This window comes from Prionailurus viverrinus, chromosome X (assembly GCF_022837055.1).
Source record: "Prionailurus viverrinus isolate Anna chromosome X, UM_Priviv_1.0, whole genome shotgun sequence".
NCBI lineage: Eukaryota > Metazoa > Chordata > Mammalia > Carnivora > Felidae > Prionailurus > Prionailurus viverrinus.
The window spans coordinates 37423655-37448049 of record NC_062579.1 but is presented as its reverse complement, the minus strand read 5'-3'; the positions used below and the strand labels follow the sequence as shown (position 1 = coordinate 37448049).

The following is a 24395-nucleotide window of genomic DNA, read 5'->3' as shown; positions in this document are numbered from 1 at the left end:
ACCCAGGCGCCCCTTTTTGCTGTATTTAAAATTCTGGGTTGACAGTTCTTCATCTTTGGTATTTTTAAGATGTTTCATTATCTTCTGGCCTCCATTGTTTCTGATGACAAGTTTACAGTCATTTGAATCACTGTTTCCTTATACACAGTGTGCTTGTTATTCAAGATTTTTTTTTAATTTTTAAAAATATTTATTTATTTTTGAGAGAGAGACAGAGTGTAAGCAGGGGAGGGGCGGAGAGAGAGGGAGACACAGAATCGGAAGCAGGCTCCAGGCCCTGAGCTGTCAGCACAGAGCCCGACACGGGGCTCAAACCCACGAACTGTGAGATCATGACCTGAGCCGAAGTCGGACGCTCAACCGCCTGAGCCCCAGGTGCCCCAAAGCTTTTTTTTTTTTTTTTTAACTTTGCTTACCAGCCATTTGATTGTAATGTTTCTAGGTGTTTCTTGGAGTTCATCTTGTTTCTGGTGTGCTAAGCTTCTTGAATCTGTTATGTCTTTCTCCAAATTTGGAAAATTTTTTGACCTTTATTCAGATCTTTTTTTTTTGCACGAATTTCTCTTCCTTTGAGGACTCTAATGACATGAATGTTGGGCCTTGGGATATTGTCTGTTCTGCAGGTTGGCAGGTTGGATCATCTCTGTCAGTTTAACACCCAAGTTCATTGACTCTTGTCTCTGTCGTTGCCATTCTTCTAAGTCCATCCCATGAGTTGGTGTTCTAATTTCAAATAATTGTGTTTTTTAGTTCTAAATTTCAGTTTCTTTTTTACGGTTTCTGTATCTCTTGAGAACTTCTCTTTATCCATTTTTTAAATTTAGCCATTTATTTCGGGTGTGTTTGCCTTTATCTCATAGAGCTTAGTTACAATAGTTGCTTAAATGTCTTTGGTAATTCCAGTATCTGAGTGATCTCAGGATTGGCATCGGTTGAATATCTCTTCCCTTAGGAAGAATTGGTCACATTTTGCTGGTTGTTTGTTATATTGAATAATTTTGGATTCTATCTTAGATAATGGCGATGGTTTTGTTGTTTTTAATCTTTGTTTATCATGTAATAAACCCTGTTAGATTCGGATCACCAGTTTTGTCTCATCTTCTATGGATGTTAATTCATCAGTTAGGTTTTCACTGACTTTCGTGTGCTTCTTTGGATCTTCCCTACGTATGCACCTTTCAAGTCTTGGTCTGAGACTTGAGTGGTGATGTAAGTCTTTGTGCAGTTATCAGAGACCTTGCCGTCCTGCTTCAGGTCTGTCTCATGCGTTTGTCACTCAGATGTTAGACTTGCTTGAGCTGTGGTTTAAATCTTAGTTTAGTTCAGTTCTTAAAGCCTTGGCGTGAGGCTTTTCTTGCCCTTGCACACAAGCCACAGGACTGGGGAAGTTCATATACCATGGGGACAGAATCTTGCAAAAAATGAGGGAGGGACAAAAAGGAAATTCACTAGAAAAAATAAAAGGAAACTCACTATATGAGCTGCTTCTCTACCTTTTGACTCTCCCCTCAGAGTCTGCCTGCTTTCGTTTATTTTTCAGAGTCCTCAAGTAGTCGGCTTTACATAATTTTGTCCAGAGTAAATTTTAGTTGCAAGAATCAGCAGGAGAGAGAGGCTATAGTAGACATCTTCCACGGTGGCCAGTAATGGAAACCTTGATTTTATTCATTCTTTCTTTTATCTCTATTATTTCCGTGCCCCTGCTCATTTCAACTAAATTTCTTTCCTTTTCTGGTTTCATAAGGTAGAAGCTTAGGTCGTTGCTTTGATAGTTTCCTTTTCTAATGTAAGCATTGGGAAAGTTACCACAGTCTCTGAGTACTGATTTCTCTGTTTTCACCCCTTTATTGTGGTGTAATTGACAGAGAAGAAATTGCATGTCTTTGTAATGCACAATCTGCTAAGTGTTGGCATGCGCACCCATGAATCCATCACCACAACTAAGATAACGAAGTCATAGAGTGAGTTGGGAAGTATTTCCTCCCTCTTCAGCTCTTCCGAAGAATTTGTATAGAAGCCGGTATTATTTCTTAAACGTCCGGTAAAATTCCCCAATGAAGTCAACTGCACCCGGAGTTTTCTTTGTGGAAAGGTTTTAAGCTACCATTTCAATTCCTTTAAATACTTACTGGTTTATTCATATTATTTCTTCTTTTTTTGATGTTTGTTTTTGAGAGAGAGAGAGAGAGACAGAGCACGAGCAGGGGAGGGGCAGAGAGAGAGAGAGAGGGAGACACAGATTCTGAAGCAGGCTCCATCCAGGCTGTGAGCTGTCAGTACAGAGCCTGGCGTGGGGCTGGAACCCACGAACCGCAAGATCATGACCTGAGCCGAAGTTGCACGTTCAGTAGACTGAGCCACTCAGGTCCCCCTCATGTTATTTGTTCTTGAACGAGCTTTGGTAATTTGTGTCTTTCAAGGAGTTTGTCTGTTTCACTTAAGTTGTCAAATTTATTGGGATAAAGTTGTTAAGGTCAGGCATAGGTCAGGGTAAAGATAAGAGAAGCTAAAAAATTTTAGCAGTCAAAAGTCTTTATTGGGAATTAAGGTCTTGGTCAAGGTTCCGTGGCTTGGGAACAGAGAGAGAGAGGAGTCAGGGAAGTCACGCCTGGGTGTGGTGGGGTAGGGTTTTTAAGCTGCAGTGGTTCCAGGTTTAGGTCCGGGTGGGCCTTTTTTGCGCCAGGTCGTGCTGTCGCTCAGTGATTGGTTGACCTTCAATTCATTCTGGCGGGCTGCTCGGGGCTTTCCGTTGGGTTGCGCTGGCGAGATGGCCGTCCCCTCCACTGTGGTTCCAGGGACATCCTAACATTCCAACCTCTTATTGGTGATAATGGGCGACGGATCTGATCTGGCTGCTTCCTGCGGGTGTAAGGGCGACGTCATGGTATGTGGGGTCTGAGGTTGGAATGCGGGATAATGGCCGGACCACCATCTGGTGAAATGCAACCTGGGAAACTTCATGAATTCGTTTCCGTACGAAACGGAGAAAACAAGGTAAGAGCATAAGTATTATACAGATAGCAACTAGTGGGGTGACTATGGGGAGGAGCCAAGTTAGGAGGGGTGATTGCCACCAGGAGGTTAGGGGGTCTGAGGATCCTGGGCGGGCAGATAGGGTTTTTTGGATTTCTTTTAGGTGTTCTATATTAGTTTCAACTAAGCCTGATTCATTGAGGTAGTAGCAACATTTCCTCCCTCAGGAACAGGCATGTTCCCCCTTTTTCTGCTGTCAGGAGATCTAGGGCTCGTCGGTTTTGTAGAGTGACCTGTGCTAGGGAGTTGATCTGCCTTTGTGAGGCAGATAGGGAGGTTCCTGAGGCTTCTATTGCGATTTGGAGCCTGTCTGACAGATCCCCGGAGGAGCTAATGGAGCGTATTAGGGAGCTGGTCCCAACCCCGGCGGCCAGTAGGGAGGTGGCCAGGGATAGTCCGACCATTTAGTGGGAGGAAAATGGCTTGTTTTTGGAGATGGAATTCGAGGAGTTGATGGAGTTCTTCCTGTCCGTATAGGGTGAGTTGGGGGATGATGGTGACTGGGAGACAGATAGAAGTGTTTTTGGGTATTTGTTTATAAGCCGTGCCATTGCACCAATAGAATCCCCCTGGAGGGGGGGATTGTGGCTAGGCATAGGCAAGGGGGAGGGGCAAGTTGGGGAGGCATAAGAAGAGTAGCATGTTGGGTGAGATGTGTTGTATTGAGGGGTCTCCGTGAGGATGGGAACCTGTAGGGAGATTTGACTTCTGGGGTGGTTGGTGGAGTTAGTGGCGTTGGGAAAGGGGGTGGGGAATGGGACGGCTATTACTGGATCCCGCTGGAGGGATGCGCAAAAGAAAGCAGTGTGACAGGTTAGTTAAGCCTGAGTGGTTAAGCAGGACTGTTCCTTGTCTGATTAGTGTAAGCCGTGAGAAGGGATGTTGTGTGGGGGGTGTCTGCAGTTGGGTTTTGAGCTGGTTTTCTTGGTCCGTGATCGTTTGGGTAAGATCTTTAAGGTTGGAGAGGGAAGGAGCCATTGAGGGTTCGTAGGTTCGATAGATGGTTAAAGAGGAGACGGGGTTAGAGTGATGGCCGTTCTGATACAGTTTGCCCCTTGTCCCGGTTTGCCAGCGGATATCCCACGGATCAGGGATAGTAAGGGTAAAGTTGCTATCTTGTAAGCAGAAGCGGCCGGTCTTTTTCCCTGTGAAACAGTTTCAGTTGAGCCAGTGCATGTTACAATAGCTATAGGGCCATCCTCCATATTGGGTGGGGGAGGTTTGGGAGCATATACTGTTGGTTTGGCCATATAAAAAGCAAATAGCGGGCTGTATGTGTGCAGCGGCTTGGAGGGTGTTGATTTGTGGAAGTAGGGTGGCAGGATTGAGTCTGGGGGAGAGTTGGAGAGGTATTTCAGGATTTTCAACAAAGAGCAGATGGAACAATTGTATGCGTGTGCCAGGTGTGCCAGGGCCTTATGTGTAAGGAGATCAGATAGACGGTGCAATGAGAGTACCGCTAGGGGGGCAGTGTAGGGTGAGTTTGAGTGCCTCTTTGGTTAGGGTGGCTGCTGCTGCAAGTGCTGTAAGGCAGGGTTGCCACCCCCTGATGGTAGGGTCCAGTCGTTTAGAGAGGTAGGCGACAGCTTGTAACTTGGGGCCACATGATTGGGCTAGGAGCCCTGTTGCAATTCCAGCCCTTTCATCTGTGTGTAAGAGGAAAGGCTTTGAAACATTGGGGAGGGAAAGGACCGGTTGAGTGACTAGAGATGTGACCAGCCATTGGAAGGCCCTTGCTACCGATCCCAGGCTGGAGAGTGGGCCTTGGGGGGTTTCCTTGGCTGCTTTGTATAGGGGGGCTGCGTGTACAGCAAAGTTAGGGATCCAGTATCGGAAGAAGCCCACTAAGCCCAGGAAGGAGAGGATTTCATCTGCATTGGTAGGTGAGGACAGGGTTTGGAGGGCTTGGAGACGGTCTTGGGTTAGGGCCTTGGTGGTAGGTGTGAGTGAGAATCCCAGGAACGTGACTGTATTAGTACAGATTTGGGCTTTGTGTGGGGAGACTCGATACCCCAGATTAGCCAGGAAGTTTAGGATATGGATTGTATCTTATTTGGTGTGGTCGAAAGAGGTTCCACATAGTAGGAGGTCATCTATGTATTGTAGTAGAGTACAGTGACTAGAGAGTGGGGCTTTGAGGAGATCCCTGGCCAAGGCCTGCCCAAAGAGATGGGGACTATCACGGAACCCCTGGGGAAGTACCATCCATGTGAGTTGGCAGGCCAGAGAGGTGACTGGATCTTGCCATATGAAGGCAAAGAGGAATTGGGATTCGGGATGTAGGGGAATGGTGAAAAAGGCATCTTTGAGATCAAGCACTGTAAAATGGGTTGTGGATGGGGGAATTTGGGAGAGGAGGGTGTATGGGTTTGGCACTACTAGGTGGATGGGGATTACAGCTTCATTGATTATTCGGAGGTCTTGTGCTAGTCTATATGAGCCATTAGGCTTTTTTACAGGCAAGATCGGGGTGTTGCAGGGGGAGTGACATGGGATTAGGAGGGGCGATCTATGATGGGCTTTAGGCCTAGTCGGTGGGTGTGGGAGATTGGGTATTGGGATCTAGATGGGAATTGTGATGGATTTTTGAGTTTAATGAGGACAGGTTGGTGGTGGGTGGCGATTGTTGGGGTGGATGTATCCCATATGATTGGGTCTACTGGGAGGTCTGGGTGTGGGTTGAAGCTGTGGTCTGTGTTGTCTGTGATAACAGCCAGTAGGAGATGAGTGGGGGAGGGAGAGGGGCAGATAGCTGGTAGGTGTATAGAGGCTCCTAATTTATTGAAGATGTCTCGGCCCAACAGGGGGATGGGGCAGGAGGTGATGACTAGGAAGGAGTGGGAGAAGTGGAAGCCATCCAGGCAGCAGGTGAGTACCGGTGTGCATGGGGGAATGGAGGGGGTGCCACTTATGCCCATGAACGAAACGGAGGATGGCGTGGTGGGGCCGGACTAGCTCGGCAGGACGGAATAGGTAGCCCCCGTGTCCAACAGAAAGGAGATGGACTTACCTGCCACCTGGAGTTTTACCCTGGGCTCAGCGTGGGTCACCGGAGTTACTGTGTCTGGGCCTCGTCAGTCGTCATCCTCCATCTCCAGCAGTTGGAAGGCAGAGTCCAATCCGGGTGAAGCCTCGCCACGTGGAGGCGTTGCGAGTCTGTCGTCCCTTGGGTTAGGACAATCGGATTTCCAATGGCCCATTTGCTAGCACAATGGGCATGGACTGGTAGGCTTTGTGGGATGGGGACACTGATGAGACCAATGGCCTTCTTGGCCACATTTAAAGCAAGGCCCCGGAGGGGGCTGTGGTCCAGAGGGCTTTATTATGGCTGGCCTTAGGGCAGCTACCAAGGCTTGGGTCTGTAATTGTACCTTTTGTTGGAGACGGGCCTGTCGCCGTTGTTCTTGAGCTTCCTCTCGGCCATTAAAAACTCTAAAGGCCATCTTTACCAGGTCGGCCATAGGGTCTGAGGACCATCTTCAGCCTTTTTTAGTTTTTTTGGATGTCAGGGGCTAATTGGGAAATAAAATAGGTAGACAATACGGTGGCCCCGGTGGGGGTGGTAGGGTCCAGTCTGGTATACTGGGTAAGGGTCTCTGTGAGCTGGCTAAGGAAGGCTGCGGGGTTTTCATTGGGGTCCTGTATTACTTCTTGAAGTTTGTTAAAATTTACTGATTTGTTTGAGGTTGCCCTCATTTCTGCTAGTAGGCACGGGATCATTTGGTCCCGGCGCCGGTGACCATTGCCCGCATGTTGGTAGTTCCAATAGGGGTCGGCCGCCGGGACAGCATCGGCCCCTACGGGCATAGTGGGGTCGGTCATGTGGGTTTGGTCTGCATGTTCTCTGGCTGTGGCCTGGATGCGCTCCCTCTCCTCAGGGGTGAGGGTAGAGGTGAGGATTACATGGATGTCATGCCATGTGAGACTGTAGGCTTGAGCAAGGTATTGGAATTCCTTAATGTATTGGGTGGGGTCAGCCGAGAATGACCCTAGCCGCTTTTCAATGGCGGATAAGTCTTGGAGGGAGAAGGGGACATGAACGGGAACCAGGCCTTCAGGTTCTGCCACCTCTAGGAGAGGCAAGATGGCCACTGAGGCCTGTTCGATGGGAGGGGCCTGAGCACAAGTTCGGGATGATATGGGAGGTGAAGGCGGGACGGCTGGAGGTAGGGAGTACGGAGGGGGGTGAGGGCCGGGGGGCAAGGGCCGGTGGGCGACGTGGCTAGATTCTCTAACGGGTGGGGAGATCAGGGAAGTTGGTGAGGTGGGGTCATTGGGGGTTGTGGGCGGGCAAGGAGCATGCGTGCAGAGGGGCAGGAGGAACATAGGTAGGGGCGAGACCTGAGGTCCCAAAAGGCCATGACGTAGGGTATTTCTCCCCATTTTCCCAGCCGATGGCAGAAATTGTCCAGATGGGTTAAGATTTGGTATTGTAAAGACCCCTCGGGTGGCCATTGAGGATCATTATCTAATTTGTACTGAGGCCAGACTACAGTGCAAAGGCGGATGAGTCGGTTACTACGAAGTTCGCCTTGTAAGCTGAGGAGCCGGAAGTTTTTTAACAGACATTGGCGGGGGGGGGGGGGGGGTGTAAGAGATCGAGGCGGTTTAGACTCGTTACTCCCCATTGGCGTGGCAGGGTGAGGCGTCCCTCGCACTGCAATAAGGGGTCTGTTGGCGTGCGGGCCTTACGGCGTGTGGAGGAAAGGAGACTGACTTGTGAGACGTCTCTCCTGGGTGTCAGCCGTAGTTGGAGGAGGGAGGGAGGGGTCTGTCCTACTTACCGGCTCCTGTAGGCGCTTGTGAGTAGGGTGGTTGGCGTCTGGCTTGGCGAGGAGGGAGCTCAGCCAAGGGAGGCCAGCTACTGCCTCCCCCCCTCCCCCCCGCCCCGGGTTTGGACACCAAATGTTAAGGTCAGGCGTAGGGCAGGGTAAAGATAAGAGTCAGAAGCTAAAAGATTTTAGCAGTCAAAGGCTTTATTGGGAATTAAGGTCTCGGGTGAGGTTCCGTGACTCAGGGAGAGAGAGAGAGAGAGGAGTCAGGGAAGTCGGTTCCCCGGGTGTGGTGGGTAGGGTTTTTAAGCTGCAGTGGTTCCAGGTTTAGGTCCGGGTGGGCCTTTTTTGCACCAGGTCGTGCTGTCGCTCGGTGATTGGTTGACCTTCAGTTCATTCTGGCGGGCTGCTCGGGGCTTTCCATTGGGTTGTGCTGGCGAGATGGCCGTCCCCTCCACTGTGGTTCCAGGGACATCCTAACAAAAGTTGTTGATAATACTCCTGTATTATCTTTTTAATTTCTGAGAGCCCCTGGTAGCCTTGTTCTAGTTTTAAAAGTGTAATCAGAGGCGCCTGGGTGGCTCAGTCAGTTAAGCGTCTGACTCTTGATTTTGGCTGGGACGTAATCTCACAGCTTGTGGGATTGAGCCCTGTATCGGGCTCTGTGCTGAGCGCGCAGAGCCTGCTTGAGATTTCTCTGTCTCCTTCTCTCTCTGCCCCTCCCCTGCTCTCACGCACTCCCCCTCTCTCTCAAAATAAATAAACTTAAAAAAAAAAAGTTTAATCACAGATAACAGTGAAAACTGTGAACCTCATTTAAAGGGAAACCTCTCCGCCAACCAACGCCGGCTTCAGTGCTGCAGGCTGGAAGTTTTTGGGGGCAAAAGAAGCATGCCCAGTCTCTCTTTGCTGCTGTCATCTCGATGCTAGCAGGAAGCCTTCTTCCCAAAGTAACCCCGCCCTGTTCACCCCCAGAGGGGCCACATCTGGCTTGTGGACCGTGTGCGTGTGTGTACCCGTGCCTGGCTCCTTGATCTCTTCACACCCCTATGTGGCCTCTTTGGCGCCCGTTGTTTTTCTGGGTGCAGCTGGGGTGCCACGCCCTGTGTGTCCCCCAAACTCTAGCAGACATACATCAAGCACGTTGTCTCCTGGAGTCCTTACTAGACGAGGGGTCAGGTGAATACGCTCCTCCCTCCCGTGTTGTTGGGGAGACAAAATGCCACAGTTTTCCCACAGCTCTCCTGGAAGAGGTCTCCTTCCCCTGCTCCTTCCACCTTAACCTCTCAGACTTTTAAGGCCTGTGTTACTACTGAGGGACGTTAAGTGGTTCGGACCTGCTCCTTTTAAGTCCTGCTAAGATCGCTGGACTAGAGAAGCACTTAGTAGTATTGTATTAGGAGCCTCTGAAAGAGAAAGAGTGGGCTTTTTTTTTTTTTTCCCTCCTGATGAGAACTTTTAAGGTTTACTGTCTTAGCGGGGGTACCTGGGTGGCTTAGTGGGTTAAGCGTCCGACTTCGGCTCAGGTCATGATCTTGTGGTCCACGGGTTTGAGCCCCATATTGGGTTCTGTGCTGACAGCTCAGAGCCTGGAGCCTGCTTCGGATTCTGTGTCTCCCCCTCTCTCTGCTCTTCCCCCTCCTCATGATCTCTCTCTCTCTCTCTCTCTCTCTCTCTCTCTCTCTCTTTCTCTCTCTCTTTCTCTCAAAAATAAATACACATTAAAAACAAATTTAGGGGCACCTGGGTGGCTCAGTCGGTTAAGCGTCCGACTTCAGCTCAGGTCATGATCTCACAGTCTGTGGGTTTGAGCCCCGCATCAGGCTCTGTGCTGACAGCTCAGAGCCCGGAACCTGCTTCAGATTCTGTGTCTCCCTCTCTCTCTGCCCCTCCCCTGCTCATACTCTGTCTCTCTCCCTCTCTCTCTCTCAAAAAAAAAAATGTAAAGCCCTTAAAACAGTGCCGGACACATAAATGTCCCCTGCTATGCCATTCTTATCATCCTTATTGATGTTGTTCATAGCCACGTGGACCCCCCCCCCCCTTATCTTCTTTGACTCTTTGGTCATCCTATAGGAAACGTAGGGTTAGTTTCTTGACGTCTGTGGAAAACCCTGTTAAGGCTTCCTGAATACAATTGCACTGCATTTATTTTTTTATTTAAAACAATTTTTTAACGTTTATTTATTTTTGAGACAGAGACAGAGCATGAACGGGGGAGGCTCAGAGAGAAAGGGAGACGCAGAATCTGAAACAGGCTCCAGGCTCCGAGCTGTCAGCACAGAGCCTGACGCGGGGCTCGAACTCACAGACCGTGAGATCATGACCTGAGCCGAAGTCGGACGCTTAACCAACTGAGCCACCCAGGCACCCCTGCACCATGTTTAAAGACAAGCTGGGCTCAGGCTCAGGATTGGCATCTTTACACTGTTGAATTTTCTCATCGGCGAACCCTTAGCTTCTCTTTTCTGTTGTCTTCAGAGAGTGCTCGCACATCTCTTGTTACATTTATTCACAGATACTTCTTAGTTATTGCGGCAATTGTGAATGGGATCTTTTTTTCCCGTAATGTTTTCTTTTTTTTTTTTAAGGTTTTATTTATTTATTTTGAGAGAGAGCGAGCAAGCGTGCACAAGCCGGGGAGGGGCAGAGAGAGAGGGAGAGAGAGAATCCCAGGCAGGCTCCGTGCTCAGCGCAGAGCCCGACACAGGGCTCGATCCCATGACTGTGAGATCATGACCTGAGCCAAATCAAGAGTCAGACACTTGGGGCGCCTGGATGGCTCAGTCAGTTAAGTGTCTGACTCTTGGTTTCGACTCAGGTCATGATCTCACGGTTTGTGCATTCGAGCCCTGGGTCAGGCTCTGTGCTAACAGCACGGAGCCTGCTTGGGAATCTCTGTCTCCCTCTCTCTGCCCCTCCTCTGTTCGCCCTCTATATCGCTCTCTCTCAAAATAAATAAACATTAAAAAAAAAAGAGAGAGAGAGAGACACTTAACCGACTGAGCCACCCAGGCGCCCCTCCTATAACATTTTCTAACTGGCTAATATCAGTGCATGAGAATGCTAATGATGTTGATATAATCAACCTGTGAACAGAAACCATTCTAGATGGCTTTTATTAATACTAATAGTTCTTAGGGGCGCCTGGGTGGCTCAGTTGGTTAAGCGCTGACTTCGGCTCGGGTCATGATCTCACAATTCGTGAGTTTGAGCCCCACATTGGGGTCTGTGTTGACAGCTCAGAGCCTCAAGCCTGCTTCCGATCCTGTGTCTCCCTATCTCTCCGGCCCTCCCCGATCATGCTATCTCTCAACAAAAAAATACTAATAGTTCTTAGATTCTCTTGAGTCTTCTATGTAAAGAGTTCTCTTCATAAAAACAATCTTGTCTTTTCCTTCCCGATCGTACATTTTCTTTCTTCTTCTTGTCTTCTATCAGGGCCTGTAGTACAGTGTCTAATAGGTGCAGTGATAGTGGATTCTTTGTTTCTGATTTTAATGAAAATAATGAGGACAGTGATAGGAAAATAATAATAGGAAGTATGTGAGTGCTTGCTATGTTCTGGATGCTTTTCACACACTTAATCCTTGGACAACCCTGTCAAGTCGGTTGGCTGTTAGCTTCATTTTATCGACGAGAAAACTGAGGCCCAGAGAGGTGACAGAACTCCTAAAACCCACCATTACATGTATTTGCTGCGCTATCTTGAAAGATCCCTTCCATCCGAAGCTTCTTCTGTATTCCTCGTTTGCTAATGAGACTTTCTTAAACATCATGAACGTTACTACTTTCTCGAATGCTTATTTTCTGCCTCTGTTGACAAGGTAATTTTTCTCCTTTGATCTATTCATGTGGTGGATTATGTTAATAGGTTTTCTGATATTGAACTGTTCCTCCACTCTTCTGCTCAACTCTACTTGGTTGTGACACATTTTTTTTTTTTTTTAATTTTTTTAACGTTTTATTTATTTTTGAGACAGGGAGAGACAGAGCATGAACAGGGGAGGGTCAGAGAGAGGGAGACACAGAATCCGAAACAGGCTTCAGGCTCTGAGCGGTCAGCACAGAGCCTGACGTGGGGCTCGAACTCACGGACCGCGAGATCAGGACCTGAGCCGAAGTCGGCCGCTTAACCGACTGAGCCACCCAGGCGCCCCATGACACATTTCTTTTAATAAATTGAAGTCTGCTCACGTTTAAGAGTCTTGCATTAATTCAGAAATGAGAAAGAGCTTTGATTTTCTTTTCTTGTGCTGTCCTCTTACTCTGGTATACGAGGTTATAGTGGCTGCATAAAACAGACTGGGCACTTTTCCTTCTTTTTCTAGTTTCTGAAACTAATTGACTGCAGTATATCTGTTCTTGTGAGTTGATGGCAATCATCTATGAAAACTTCCAGGGGTGCCTGGGTGTCTCAGTCGGTTAAGCGTCCGACTTCGGCTCAGGTCATGATCTCGCGGTCCGTGGGTTCGAGCCCCGCGTCGGGCTCTGTGCTGACAGCTCAGAGCCTGGAGCCTGTTTCAGATTCTGTGTCTCCCTCTTTCTCTGACCCTCCCCTGTTCATGCTCTCTTTCTCTCTGTCTCAAAAATAAATAAATGTTAAAAAAAAACACAAAAACTTCTGGGTAGGATGCCCTTTTTTAGGGCAAGACTTTTGATTACAGGGTGAATTTTATGATTTTCAAAATCATTACTGATTTATTCCTGTTCCCTATATCCTCTGTCAATTCTGGTCATTTTTCTAGACAGTTGTGTTTCATCTGAGATTTCAGATTTACTGACCTAAGGCAGTATTCTCTTTCGATTAAAAGAAAAATAGGTTTCATTTTTACCAAAGTAGATCATGGCTGAGGTTTAAAGAATGAGAGAAGTGTGGCAAAGCTATAAAGAAAGTCAAAGTCATTATAAACATAAAATGCAGGATAGTGATTATCTGAGAAGAAAGAAAACGAAATGGGCACATGAACTTCAAAGGTAATGATAATTTGTTTTTTGGGTGTTTTTTTTTCAGTGAGTACGTGTACGTGCACTCAAGTGGGAGAGGGGCAGAGGGAGAGAAAGACTCTTAAGTAGGCTCCAGGCCCAGCTCGGAGCTCTATGTGAGGCTCAGTCCCATGACCATGAGATCATGACCTGAGCCAAAATCAAGAATCCGATACCTAACTGACTGAACTACCTGGGTGCCCCTGTTTTTCTTTTTCTTTTCTTTTCTTTTCTTTTCTTTTCTTTTCTTTTCTTTTCTTTTCTTTCTTTTCTTTTCTTTTCTTTTCTTTTCTTTTTTTTTTTTTTTAAGTAGGCTCCACACCCAACGTGGGGCTTGAACTCATGACCCTGAGATCAAGAGTCACATGCTCTTTTCACTGAACCAGCCAGGCACCCCACGATAATTTGGTTTTTAGTGAGTGGTGGATGGCAGGTGTCTTTTGTATCACTCTTCCTTATAATTTATATGTATCTCACAATAATTATGTAGAATTTTCTGCTACAGAAGATTGAGATTTAGCTCACTTCATTTCTCCTGCCTCTCACACACATCCTCACACCAAGACGTTTTGTTCCCCGGTGTTCCCAGTATGATTCTACCACAGATGTGGTTCCCGACACTACTTCTGTCTACAACGTTATGGCTGTGTAAACATAATAGGCAGCTGAGCCGTGCGGTAATCTGTGATTAGTTTAGCTCTCCCGCGTAACTCTTTGCTTCCTTTGGTTAATATTTGCTTTATTTCTTTGCTTTGCTTCTTTCTCTACATACTTCCTGCCAGCTCAACTTGAACACTCCATAACCAGCCATCTAGAGTGGCTCCGGATGCTTTCCAGAGCTATCAGGTGTTCCAATCAATGTCATAACCCCTGAGCTTGTCTGGAGCCATCTGACCCTCTCCCTCCTGGGTGGATTATCCTCATCGCTGCTCGCATGGCTGCCCTCACATCCTTCACCATCATTCTGGGGGCTCCCTCCACTTTCTGCTTTGTTGGAGTCCCCATTCGCTTTATGCCACGCCCTCTTCCATGGTTCATTGGAGCACCGTCTTCCAGGACTCGACTCAGAAAGAACGTAGGTCCATGGGAGGTACATTTGTTGAGGTTGTTGAATATCTAGAAGTGTTGGTTATCCTCGTCCTAGATGGAGAGTTGAGCTTGGGGTAGAGTTCTAGGATGGACGTTTCTTTCCCTTAGACTTCTGAAGGCATTGCACCATTGTCTTCTGATTTTCAATGTTCCTTTTGAGAACTCTGAATCTATTCTGATTATTATTATTATTGTTTTTTAACATTTACTTATTTGAGAGAGACAGAGTGTGAGCAGAGGAGGGGCAGAGAGAGAGGGAGACACAATCCGAAGCAGGCTCCAGGCTCCAAGCTGTCAGCACAGAGCCGGACGTGGGGCTTGAACTCACGGACCCTGAGATCGTGACCTGAGCTGAGGTCAGATGCTTAATTGACTGAGCCACCCAGGCGCCCCTATTATTGATCCCTGGTATCAATTTTTTTTTTCTGTCTGTAAGCTTATAAGATCCACCCCTGCCCATTTATCTCATGTTCGGTGATGTTTCTCCATGTGCCTTGATATGGGATCATTTTCACCAGTATTCCTGGGCACTTGGGTAGGAGATCAATCCCCACAGGGATAGTTGCTCCTTTCTCGTACAGAGCCAAGGTGCTGCAGAGATTGACAGCCACATTTCAAGTCCAAGTGGCAAGCAAGTTGTTTTTCGTTTTTTTGTTTTTTTAAAAAAGCCCTTTTCACTTTGTCAAAGATTCCAAGTTGACCCTATAACAATAGGCACCTCAGGCCACAAAATCATCAGCCCCTAATGGTCGGACATCTGGACTCCCAGAAGAACAACAGGTGTTCAGTGCCCCAAGCAGGCAAGATAGTCTTATCAGTGTAGGGAACATTCTAGAAACTGACTTTCCAGACTTCAGCCAGGAGCCAGGCTTGCTGTGTTAGCATTTCCCTGCACGCTCTCTTTACTGATGCTCTTTATTTCTTCACGTGGATTTGAGTTACCATATTGTAAGCTTTCTTTCTTAGAGCTGAGCTCCAAGGTAGGTCACACAGTGACAGCAGATGTACAGATGGAGCTTTCGGTGGAGATCCAAAACAGGTCAGCCCCCCAGGCTGCTGTGAGGCTGCCAGTTTTCACTGCTTACGGGGCAGAGTTGGGGAGCCAGTGGTTTGGGGTACAGGGAGAAGAGGTGAGTGGCACCAACTGAAACACCACAGATTGGGCTGTTCTCACTGAGGTTCACCGGTTCTTCTTGAATAAATGCTTCTTTTTAAATTTTTAAAGAATGTTTATTTAAGAGAGAGAGAGAGAGAGAGAGAGAGAGAGATAACCCCAAGCAGGCTCCACACTGTCAGCATGGAGCCCGACGCAGGCCCCGAACTCACCAACTGTGAGATCGTGATCTGAGCGAAATCAAGAGTCAGACGCTCACCCGACTGAGCCACCCAGTGGCCCTGAATAAACGCTTCTTAATTTGTTGTATGCCTTTGGTTAATTTCCTAACTCCTCAAAGGATAGATTTTGATAATTTTGCCAGTATTTTCGTTGCTTTCATGGGGGGAAAAGATTTACTGAGAACCTCACCCCCCCCTTTCCAGAAGTCTTGCCTTAGTGCATTTCTCTTAAAACTGAAGAGAAGTACAGAAAATCATCATTGTAACATACCTTTGTGCTTACCTCCCAGAATTAGCAAATGTCAGTGTTTTGATACTTGGTGGTGGTGGGTTTTTTTTTTTTTTCAATGCTTATTTATTTTTGGGACAGAGAGAGACAGAACATGAACGGGGGAGGGGCAGAGAGAGAGGGAGACATAGAATCGGAAACAGGCTCCAGGCTCTGAGCCATCAGCCCAGAGCCCGACGCGGGGCTCGAACTCACGGACCGCGAGATCGTGACCTGGCTGAAGTCGGACGCTTAACCGACTGCGCCACCCAGGCGCCCCGGGTTTTTTTTTTTTAATAAAAGAAATAGAGCTTTACAAATAAAGGTGTCCTTTTCCTGTCCCGAGTCCCGCTCTTCTCGTTCACTCCCCGGGCAAACAGTACCATGAATTTGGTGAGTACCCTTCTCATCCATGTTTTTATACTTGGACTACATCTATTTGCATCTGTAATCTGTATGGTGTTCCTTTTGTAAATCTACCAGCTTAGTGCACTTGAACTTTAGGGTTCTTTCCAAAACTTTCTTTCTGTATTCAGCGTTGCCCTTTGAGCTGGTGCATTACATTTAGTTCATTCATTTTCAATGCTGGTATAGCATTCCAGCGTTAGAGTATTGCAGTCCATCAACCCATACCTCTGTTACTGGGAATTTATTTCCTGTATTTGTTGTCATTCTTGTACATGTATCCTGGCTCACACTTGTAGGATTTTCTCTGTGTTATAGCCACAAATGGCATACACAGTAGGGTACGTACATTGTCAACATTATTGGATATTATTTACCTTTTTTCTCCCATAAATAGAATCAGTTTCCTTTGTATATTTAAGAGTTTTGCATGTAGGGGCGCCTGGGTGGCTCAGTGGGTTAAGTGTCTCACTTTGGCTCAGGTCATGATCTCACAGTTCATGAGGTCTAGCCCCACATTGGGCTCTGTGCTGACGGCACAGAGCCTGCTTAGGATTCTCTCTCTCTCTCTCTCTCTCTCTCTCTCTCTCTCTCCCTTGCTGTAGTGTGCCCTCGCTCTCTCGCTCTCTCTCTCAGAATAAATAAACTTGAAAAAAAGAGTTTTTCATCTATTTGGAGCACCCGTCTGGCCCATTTGGTGGAGCATTTGACCTTTAATCTCAGGGTTGTAGATTTGAGCCCCATGTTGGGTTTAGAGATTACTTACAAATAAAATCTTTCTAAAAAAAAAAAAGAGTCTTGCGTCTATTGTTTTTTAATTTAAAAAAAATTTAATGTTTTTTTTATTTTTTTTAATTTATTTATTTATTTTTAATTTTTTTTTTCAACGTTTTTATTTATTTTTGGGACAGAGAGAGAGCATGAACGGGGGAGGGGCAGAGAGAGAGGGAGACACAGAATCAGAAACAGGCTCCAGGCTCTGAGCCATCAGCCCAGAGCCCGACGTGGGGCTCGAACTCACGGACCGCGAGATCATGACCTGGCTGAAGTCAGACGCTTAACCGACTGCGCCACCCAGGCGCCCCAATGTTTTTTTTTTTTTAAATTTATTTTTGAGAGTGAGAAGGGGGAGCAGGGCAGAAAGAGAGGGAGACACAGAATCATAAAGCAGGCTCCATCCAGGCTCTGAGCTGTCAGCACAGAGCCCGACGCAGGGCTCGATCTCACGAACCACAAGATCACGACCCGAGCCGAAGTCCGATGCTTAACCGAGTCACCCAGGCGCCCCGAGTCTTGAATCTATTTAAATGAAAGTGCTTTAGAATATTCTCATATTCTGTCCTTATTTTCTTTTTTGGCATCAAGGTCATTTTATGTTTTATAGGACATAAGCATTGTTTTACCAGCTATTTTTTTGGTTATTCAGTACCAGGTACATGTCTTTCCATAATTTTATTTTCAAAGTTCCTCTCTCATTTTGCTCTAATTGTCTTTTGGAAATATAAAGGTGATTTTCATTTTTATTTTGAGAGAGAGTTGAGTGGGGGAGGGTCAGAGAGAGAGGGCAAGAGGGAGAATCCCCAGCAGGCTTTGCACTGTCAGCTCCCAGCCCGACTCAGGGCTCACACTCATGAACCACGGGATCGTGACCTGAGTGGAAATCTGGAGTCAGATGCTTAACTGACTGAGCCACCCAGGCGCCCCCATAAAGCTGATTTTTAAAAATAAAATTTAATATGGTTGACCTTTAACAAATGGGGTTAATATAAATTTATTGTGCCATTACTATGATAGTAGTTCTGCTTTTATTGTACTTTCTATATATCCTGCTTTTTCTTTACCTCTTTTTTCCTGCCTTTACTACATTTTTTTTTTTTACCTCTACGCCCTTTGGTATTTTCCTCCTGAAAAATTCAAGCACCAAGCATTATTCTCAGCCAGGCTTTGTGTGTGGCAAATTCCATGCCTTTTCTTGTCTAAAAACATCTTCATTTTGTCATTTTTCTTCGTGATAATTTATCTGGGGATAGAGTTCTAAGATGACGTCAGGCTTCTCTCAGGACTTTGAGTATATTCTTTAATCTTTTGGCTTCTTTTATTGCTGATCAAGTCTGGGGTTGCTCTAATTGTTTCTTTTTTCTTCTTAAAGTTTATTTACTTATTTTGAGACACAGCAGGGGAGGGGCAGAGAGAGAGGGAGACACAGAATCCCGAGCAGGCTCCAGGCGCCGAGCTGTCAGCGTAGAGCCCAATGCGAGGCCCGAACCCACAAGCCGTGAGATCGTGACCTAAGCTGAAGTCGGACGCTTAACCGACTGAGCCCCCCAGGCGCCCCTCTGATTGTTTCTTTATAGGTGACTTTAAAAATTTCTCCATGGTAGCTTTCACTACTTTCTGACTCTCAAGTCTTGCGGTGGCACTAAACTGTGTCCAGGTACCGATCTGCTTTTATTTACCACACTCAGGACTCTGGACATTCAGTGGTAGGATGCATGCCTTTCTTCCCTTCTAGAAAACTACCAGTCATTGTCTCTTCAGATATTGCCTAGATCAGGGGTCCCCAAGACCAGTACCATATTTAGTGATTTTCGAGAAGGATCCGTGGGACTCAGCATATAGTTGTATCTACAGCTCCGATCTATTACAGCGATGTAGTAAACATACACGCCTAGGTCATAAGGGGGGAAGACACTAGCAGGGTCTGGATGAATCCATGTATAGGATGCCTTATGCTCTCTCCCTCCCATCTAGGGTCACCCGGGGCACACTTGTCCCAGCGGAAAAAATGCAGCAACGTGTGCCCGGGGAGGCCCAGTAGAAACTCAGCACCCTCAGTTGCCCTGCCTTGCACATGCCAGAATTTCAGGCACACAGAAGGAAGGGAAATGTTCAGCATAAATCACATTGTTTGTACAAGCAGCCTTATCAGTTGGGGAATGGTGGAGACATTGCTGAACTCCCAGTTTCCCAGACTGCAGGGCCGAACCTTGCAAGCCAGGCTTTCTAAGCCTAGCAGCCTCAGGGCTGCTCTGTTTTCCCTTTTCCTGGCATATTGCCCCTGTCCCTGTCTTTTTAAAAAAAATTTTTAATGTATATTCATTTTTGAGAGACAGAGCGCATGTGGGGGTGGGGCAAAGAAAGAGGGAGACACAGGATCCGAAGCAGGCTCCAGGCTCTGAGCCGTCAGCACAGAGCCTGATGCAGGGCTCCAACTCATGAAACATGAGATCATGACCTGAGCCAAAGTCGGACGCTTAACCGACTGAGCCACCCAGGTGCCCTGCTCCTGTCCCTTTCTACTGTTTCCATTTGGATTTTCTATTAAACCTGTGTTGGGACTCACCATTTTTCTATTTGTCTTACCATATTTCCATTTTGTTAGCTCTTCACGCTGCAATCAGGGTGATTTCCTAAGATGTCATCTGATTCATTAAGTTGGTTTTTATCTGTGACTAGTCTGTTCAACTTCTCTATTTAGAGCTTTAATGATGCCTATATATTCTTTTATATTTATATTTGTTCCTTTTCTCAAATGTTCCTTTCCCCTCCCAGTAGTATAGCTCTAACCTTATTTCTTTGAATATTTGAAATATATTTATTTTAAAGTCTAGAGTGTTCTGTTAGCTACAGTTCTAGGAAATGGGATTATCTGTTGACACCGGGAGTATCAAGATGGTTCATTTCCTTGGGAGGTTTAAATTATTTTACTGTGAATTCTTCAGTGAGAATTGGCTTTCCACAGAAGTTGTGTGAGTCCTAAGCTATAAAAACATAAGATGTATCTTTTGGGGTTTGCCACATCTAGGAACCTAGTAATAGCAGGACCAGTTTTTCATGTTAATTTGTCAGCTTGTGGACTCTGTACTCATCGTTTTGGATTGAGTCGCACAACTAGGCTTTGCTTTCTTATATATAACATCTTTCTTTCCAATTTCCTCGTCCAGTGGGGAGTTTTCCTGGCTCCTCTTTGACAAACATGGAAGGCCCTTGGCGATTCTAGCTGTAAGCGGGAATTACCTATACCAGTTTCCTCAAGATTTTTGCCCTGTGGTCTGGATTACCACTGCAAATCCCGAAGCTTCCGTTTCTGGTCACCCCGTCACTTTAAATTTCCACTTCACTTTTGACACCCAGTTTCTTGGTTTTGAGCCTGACTGTGGATTCAATTATTTTTGTTCAACACGGGCCAGCATAGTTCTTCATGTTCACAGTGAGAGGGGAGGCGGTGCTCGTGGGGCATGGACACAGCCCATCCACCTCAGCTCCAGATTTACCCCATTACAAGTCCAATGAGTTCCTTGCCTTTTTTCCCCAGAATTCTGGCAAGTGCATGACCAGATGGACAACCACAAGGAAAGCCAAGACCAACATCTGTGGCCGACTGCGTTCGTAGACCAGGAAACACAGAAGGACCAAAGTGGCCAGGAATTGACAACATTCAGGACAATCATTTATCCGGGCACAGACTTTGTTTCTATAAGACAAAGACTCCCTAGATATTATTCATGGGGAAGGTGTTCAAAACATAATTTAAACTTTCTCTGTCAAAGCAGAAGTTCTGTAAGAAAGAAAGGTGTTGAGCGTAAGGCACATTGGAAGTCGTGCTTCCACCCTAATCTTTATCCAGCGCAGCCTGGAAAGAAATTCTTTGAGCCTAATCAACATGGAAAAACCCTCCACCATAAGCAAGCCCTCGATAAACCTCCAAGAAGTCAAACCAGGGAGAAACTCTTTGAGTGTTCTGAATGCGGGAAAGTGTTTATCCAGAAAGCCAACCTTGTCGTGCACCAGAGAACTCACACGGGAGAGAAGCCCTATGAGTGCAGCGAATGTACAAGAGCCTTCAGCCAGAAGTCAACCCTCATTGCACACCAGAGAACTCACACAGGGGAGAAGCCCTATGAGTGCAGCGAATGTGGGAAAACCTTTATCCAGAAGTCAACGCTGATGAAACATACGCGAACTCATACAGCAGAGAAACCATTTGTATGTGGCGAATGTGCAAAAGCCTTTAAGAGTTCCTATCACCTTACTAGACATGAAAAAACACACATTAGACAAGCATTTTATGAAGGAGTCCACTGTGGTAAATCCGGCCTTCCTTCCCCGAGGACTCATACGGGTGAGAAACCTAACTGTAATAAACATGGGAAACCCTCTGATGAGAAACCCAACCCCATTAAACACCAGAGATCTCCTATAAAAGAGAAAGCTTACGAGTGCAGTAAATGTGGAAAAAGCTTCAGGGGGAAGTCCCACCTCTCTGTCCATCAGAGAACTCACACAGGAGAGAAGCCTTACGAATGCGGCATATGTGGGAAGACTTTCAGTGGAAAATCACACCTCTCTGTCCATCAAAGAACTCATACAGGAGAGAAGCCTTATGAGTGCAGAAGATGCGGGAAAGCCTTTGGTGAAAAGTCAACCCTTGTTGTACATCACAGAACTCATACAGGAGAGAAACCCTACAAATGCGGTGAATGTGGGAAAGCCTTCAGCGAAAAGTCACCACTGATAAAACATGAGAGAATTCATACAGGAGAGAGACCCTACGAATGCAGCAACTGTGGGAAAGCATTCAGTAGGAAGTCAACTCTCATTAAACATCAGAGAATTCACACAGGAGAAAAACCCTACGAATGTAGTGAATGTGGGAAAGCTTTCAGTGTGAAATCAACTCTCATTGTACATCACAGAACTCACACGGGAGAAAAACCCTATGAATGCAGAGACTGTGGAAAAGCCTTCAGTGGGAAGTCAACTCTGATTAAACATCAGAGAAGTCACACAGGAGATAAAACCTATTAATATACTTGAGCGTGGGAGAATTTCCCTATTATACCTCATTATAGATCAGTTCATCCTGGGGAGTAATCTTAGCAATGTCAAGAATGTCAGAAACTCTTCAGATATTAATGTTCCTTTAATGTAATAAAAGGTTCAAAAATATAATTCCAGAAGCATGTAATAAATGCGACCAGTTTTTGACCCAGAAGGTCTTACGAGTGAATTGTATATCAGGGAATTCAACAGTGGCAGAATTATGAGTGTATTGACGTGAGACAACCTTGAGAAAGAATGTAAATGTTATCGCCTAACAGAGTCTTTATGCTGAGGAAAAACTAAGAGTCGAATGAGTTTAGAAAACTATGTCAGCAATTATGAGAGAAATGTGTTCCATATTCTGTAACATTCTGTGGGAAAGGTGCAGAGGCTGCTAACAAGGAGTCAAATAGAAAAAAGTGAGGTTCACCCTGGAATAGAACACACTTTTGAAAGAACAGTATAGAGCATAAACTGTTAATCCCAGCTGGGGCAAACTCCCCGTTATTATTATTATTTTTTTTATTTTTAATGTTGATTTTTTGAGAGACAGCACGGGTGAGTGGGGGAGGGGTAGAGGGAAGGAGACACAGAATCGGAAGCCGGCTCCAGGCTCCGAGCTGTCAGCACAGAGCCCGCTGTGGGGCTCGAACCCACGAACCGCGAGATCATGACCTGGGCCGAAGTCGGACGCTTAACTGACTGAGCCACCCAGGCGCCCCAGCCCTGTTATTATTTTTAATGTTTATTTATTTTTGAGAGAGAGGGCGCATGCAGACGGGTACGTGGGGGAGGGACAGAGGGGGAAACAGAATCCCAAGCAGGCTCCACGCTGTCAGCGCAGAGCCCAACATGGGGCTCGGTCTCAGGGGTGAGATCATGACCTGAGCTGAAATCAAGAGTTGGACGCTTAACTGACTGAGCCACCCAGGCACCCCACCCCCTATTATTTCTTAAACAACTAGAAAAATTGCTCCCTTAAGTAGAATGGGAGATGAGTCCTCAGGGTCCCTGTCACAAAGGGGCTCAAAGAGATCTTACACATGTTACCCATCATCTTCAGTGCAAAAATGCAAATCCCTTACAGAAAAGGCACACCTTGCTTGGAAACAGTGCTTACAATTTAACATTCTTTGCCTTGTAAGAAGGAGTAGTCACTTTATGGTGAGGCAATAAAAGATTTTTAATTGTCAGAGCATCTCCTGTGACAGCAATATTATGTAAATTGTGAAACAAATCAGTAATTGAATATCCCATAATAGGTAAGTGATTAAAATTCAATATATCGTTAAGGCAGGATAATGTGGACAATTAAGAATTATCTTTGCTTGGGGCGCCTGGCTGGCTCAGTCGGTTAAACATCTGACTTCCGCTGAGGTCGTGATCTCGCGGTTCGTGGGTCCGAGCCCCGCATCGGGCTCTGGGCTGACAGCTCAGAGCCTGGAGCCTGCTTCAGATTCTGTGTCCCCCTCTTGCTCTGCCCCTCCCCACTCTTCTCTTCTCTTTCTCTCTCTCTCAAAAATAAATGAACATTAAAAAAAATTTTTTTAAGTGATCTTATGTTTGAGGATTTGGGGAAATGTTCATGGTAATCTATTGTGAAAAAAAGATTATAAAACTATACCATATGATTTACATTGCAAACAAATAAAATATTGTACAAATACTATTGTATCAGTGACTCTGGGTGGTAGAACTATAGCAATTTTATGCTAAGTAAAATTATATGCACATATGTACATGTATATTTGTATTATATTTATTGCTGTTTAGTTGTAAGTAGGTAGGTAGACATGTAGAACAAAAATCTAGGAACGAAATATACCAAATTATTAAGCAAATTGTCATTTGGGTGTTGAGATCATCGATTTTTAAATGTTTTGAATATAGTTTCCAGAAACCACCAATAAAATAAGTTGATTAAAATAATTCTGTGCATACTTGCTTCTGTCTTCACATCCATTTTCCCATTCAGCTTTGTCTTTGGTTTTGAGAATATGTTTTGTGTGTTGAGAATGGGTATCCCTTGTTTTTAATATCTGTGTGTGATTTTTTATTTTCCGTTTTTTTAATGTATATTTATTTTTGAGAGAGAGCACTAGTGGGTGAGGGGCAGAGAGAGAGGGAGCCCTAGAATCCAAAGCAGGCTCCAGGCTCTGAGCTGTCAGCACAGAGCCCGACGCAGGGCTCGAACTCGAAAACCGTGAGATCATGACCTGAGCTGAAGTCGGACGCTTAACCGACTGAGCCACCCAGGTGCCCTTGTATGTAATTTTTTTAAAATAAAAATAAAAGTACCATCATAGTTCACCAAATCCTGTGACGTAAGTTACCAGCTAACAGATTTGCAGATGTGAAGAGATGTCGCGAATGGTCAAAAGTACCACAAGTAAGGAGATGAAACTGACTTCCGACACCAAATATAAAGCTCTTTTCACTGTGCTATCCGTGAACGCTGCTCGAATGCTCGTCTTCCCTCAACTGGTCCTTTTATCAGCAGTTGTATCAGGCACGTGCCAGGTGACCCCAGTGAATTGTGCCCTATGTAACCTTCCCCCCCTCGAGTGTGGGCAGAACTGAGACTTGCTTCTAAACACTAGATGATGGCAAAAGTGATGTGATGTCGCTCCTGCGAGTATGCCCTATAAGACTGCCATCTTCGTAGATTGGACAGAGCCTTTCCT

At 46.0% G+C, this 24395-nt stretch overlaps 1 protein-coding gene across 7 annotated transcripts in view; it reads left to right on the top strand.

Annotated features, from left to right (window-relative positions):
- Positions 1–22295, top strand: part of ZNF674 (zinc finger protein 674) — a 37136-nt gene extending 14841 nt beyond the window's left edge. For 3 of the 7 annotated variants that reach the window (XM_047843890.1, XM_047843891.1, XM_047843889.1), the window contains one exon: positions 20204–22295. In XM_047843890.1, the coding sequence (XP_047699846.1) occupies positions 20204–21696 (1493 nt within the window). In that variant the 3' untranslated portion in view covers positions 21697–22295. Of the gene's footprint in view, positions 1–5837; positions 5902–20203 lie in introns of all 7 variants that reach the window. The other 4 variants (XM_047843893.1, XM_047843895.1, XM_047843894.1 and 1 more) reach the window with 4 other exon arrangements.
- Positions 22296–24395: the final 2100 nt, after the last annotated feature.